A 2,415-nucleotide genomic window follows, 5' to 3' on the forward strand; every position below is an offset into this window, starting at 1 on the left:
GAAATGATAGGATTATTTGTGTTAGGCTGATCGTTGAAAATTGCACTGTTAACATCTTTAGTGTACATGCACCCCAGATAGGATGCTCAGATGAAGAGAAAGATCGCTTTTGGTCAGACTTAGAGGAGGAAATAGAAAAGGTACCAGCAGATGAAAGATACCTTGTTGGTGGCGGTCTGAATGGGTACGTAGGCCAGAATAACCATGTGATCAGGCGTATACAAGGGGTGTATGGCTATGATGAAAGAAATGCAGAGGGTGAGAGAATTGTTGATTTTGCTGTGTCCAAGGATATGGTACTGGAGAACACTTTTTTCACCAAGAGGCAAGAACATCTAGTTACGTACAAAAGCAGTGGAAGGTCCAGCCAGATAGATTACTTGATGTATAAGAGGAAAGATTTACGCGAGGTAAAGGATTGTAATGTAATACCAGGAGACATCGTTTGGTAGTGATGGACTTGGTTATAGAAATTGAACAAATAAGGAAAAAAAATGCAGGGGCCAAAAAGGATTAAATGGTTTAAGCTGAAAGAGATTGAACTTTGTAGGCAGTTTAAAGAAAAAGTTTTAGAAGAAATAACACATGAAATTGAAGATGTTGATGAATGGTGGAACAGAACGATGGAAATAATACTGAGGGTTACCAGAGAAATATTGGGTGAAAGCAATGGCAAGATGTTCGGAAATAAGGAAGCGTGGTGGTTCAATTAAGAAGTAAAGGATGCAACAAAGCATAAGAGAGAAGCAAAGAAAAGGTGGGAGGTGACCCAAATAGATGACTGGATAGTCTACAAGGAAGCAAATAAATTAGCAAAGAAAACGGTAGCAATTGCTAAGGATAGAGCATAAGATCAGCTCTACCAAGAGCTAGATACCAAGGAAGGGCAAGGAAAGATCTTTAAACTAGCATAATGAGAAATAAGAGTACCAAGAATATAAAACACATAAGACAGACTAAGGATAAGGTTGGAAATGTACTGAGAAATAAGAGAGACATAATAAGGAGATGGGAAGAATATTTTGAGGCCTTATTGAATGAAGAAAATTCAAGATTTCTAAGAGGAGATGGACACACAAATTGTGGACCAGTCACAGAAATAACAAAAGCTGAGGTTAGAATGGCACTGGGAAAGATGAAAAATGATAAAGCAGTGGGACCGGATGGCATACCTGCAGCAGCCTGGAGGGCTCTTGATGAGGGAGGAATTCACATATTGTGGCAGTTAATGAAAAAGATTATGGAAAGTGAGGAATAAAGTTCATGTCACACACACTAAAGGCATTTGAAAGAATTATGGATGAAAAATTACGGCAACAAGTTTTCATCGGTAGGCAGCAACTATGATTCATGAAGGGGCTCAGTACTGTGGATTGTATTTTCGCTCTGAGACAAATTATGGAAAAGTACAGAGAGAAGCAAAAAGTCTTGCATAGGGCCTTTATAGACCTTGAAAAGGCATATGACAGAGTACCACGTCAGGAAATATGGAGTTGTCTCAGGGAGAGAGGAGTGATGGAGAAGTATGTCAGAATGATCAGGGAGATGTATAGAAACGTAAAGACCAGCGTCAGATCTACAGTTGGAAAAACAGAAAATTTCCAAGTTGGAGTCAGGCTACATCAGGGATCCACTCTTAGCCCACTTCTGTTTAACATTGTCTTGGATGTGTTGACGGGTCAGGGAAGAGCCACCACGGTGTTTGCTCTATGCAGATGACATAGTAGTGGTAGCCGAGAACAGGGTAGAACTGGAGAGGAAGCTTGAAAGATGGAAATATGGCTTGGGGGGTAGAGGTTTAAGGATAAGCAGGAAAAAGACAGAATATATGACAACCAAATTGGATGGCGACCAGCAAACAACAATCAAATTAGGGGGAGGAAACATCAAAAGGGTCTATAAATTCAAGTACCTTGACTCAGTGACTGACAATGAGGGGGACATGGAAGAGGAAATTAACAACCAGGTTCAGAGTGGCTGGAACAACTGGAGGAAGGTGTCTTGAGTCATATTCGATAGGAAAGTTCCTATAAGATTAAAGGGCAGAGTGCACAAGGCAGTGATCAGACCAGTAATGACGTATGGATTGGAAGCAGCACCACTGAAGAAAACAGAGGGCAGAAAGTTGGACGTAACCGAGATGAAGATGCTTAGATGGATGAGTGGAGTGACCAAAATGGACAGGGTTAGAAATGAACATATTAGGGGTCTAGCAAAAGTCACTGAAGACTCAAAGAAGGTTCAAGAGGCAAGGTTAAGATGGTATTGCCACCTGGTGAGAAGAAGAAGAGCACCACATGGCAAGAGGAGTGATGGACGTGGAGGTGGATGGAGCATGAAGGAGAGGAAGACGTAAGACCAGGTGGAGAGATTGCAACAGAGATGAGATGATATGAGCGAGAAGGGAGTACGGGA

The 2,415-nt window shown here is 41.4% G+C and overlaps 1 protein-coding gene across 1 annotated transcript; it reads left to right on the forward strand.

Moving 5' to 3' along the window:
* The first annotated feature begins 1,135 nt into the window (after positions 1–1,135).
* Positions 1,136–2,005, forward strand: LOC135202648 (uncharacterized). Its single transcript, XM_064232141.1, has 2 exons — positions 1,136–1,247; positions 1,716–2,005. Exons 1-2 carry the CDS (start codon positions 1,136–1,138, stop codon positions 2,003–2,005), a joined length of 402 nt encoding a protein of 133 aa, XP_064088211.1.
* Positions 2,006–2,415: the final 410 nt, after the last annotated feature.

This window comes from Macrobrachium nipponense, chromosome 33 (assembly GCF_015104395.2).
Source record: "Macrobrachium nipponense isolate FS-2020 chromosome 33, ASM1510439v2, whole genome shotgun sequence".
Classification (NCBI taxonomy): Eukaryota; Metazoa; Arthropoda; class Malacostraca; order Decapoda; family Palaemonidae; genus Macrobrachium; species Macrobrachium nipponense.

What these genes read in the sequence shown, in the direction of transcription:
- LOC135202648 (XM_064232141.1), top strand. Translation starts at nt 1,136, where the DNA reads ATGAAAAATGATAAAGCAGTGGGACCGGATGGCATACCTGCAGCAGCC. An exon ending in AATGAAAAAGATTATGGAAA is followed by an intron (nt 1,248 to 1,715) that starts GTGAGGAATAAA and finishes TGCTCTATGCAG; the next exon opens with ATGACATAGTAGTGGTAGCC.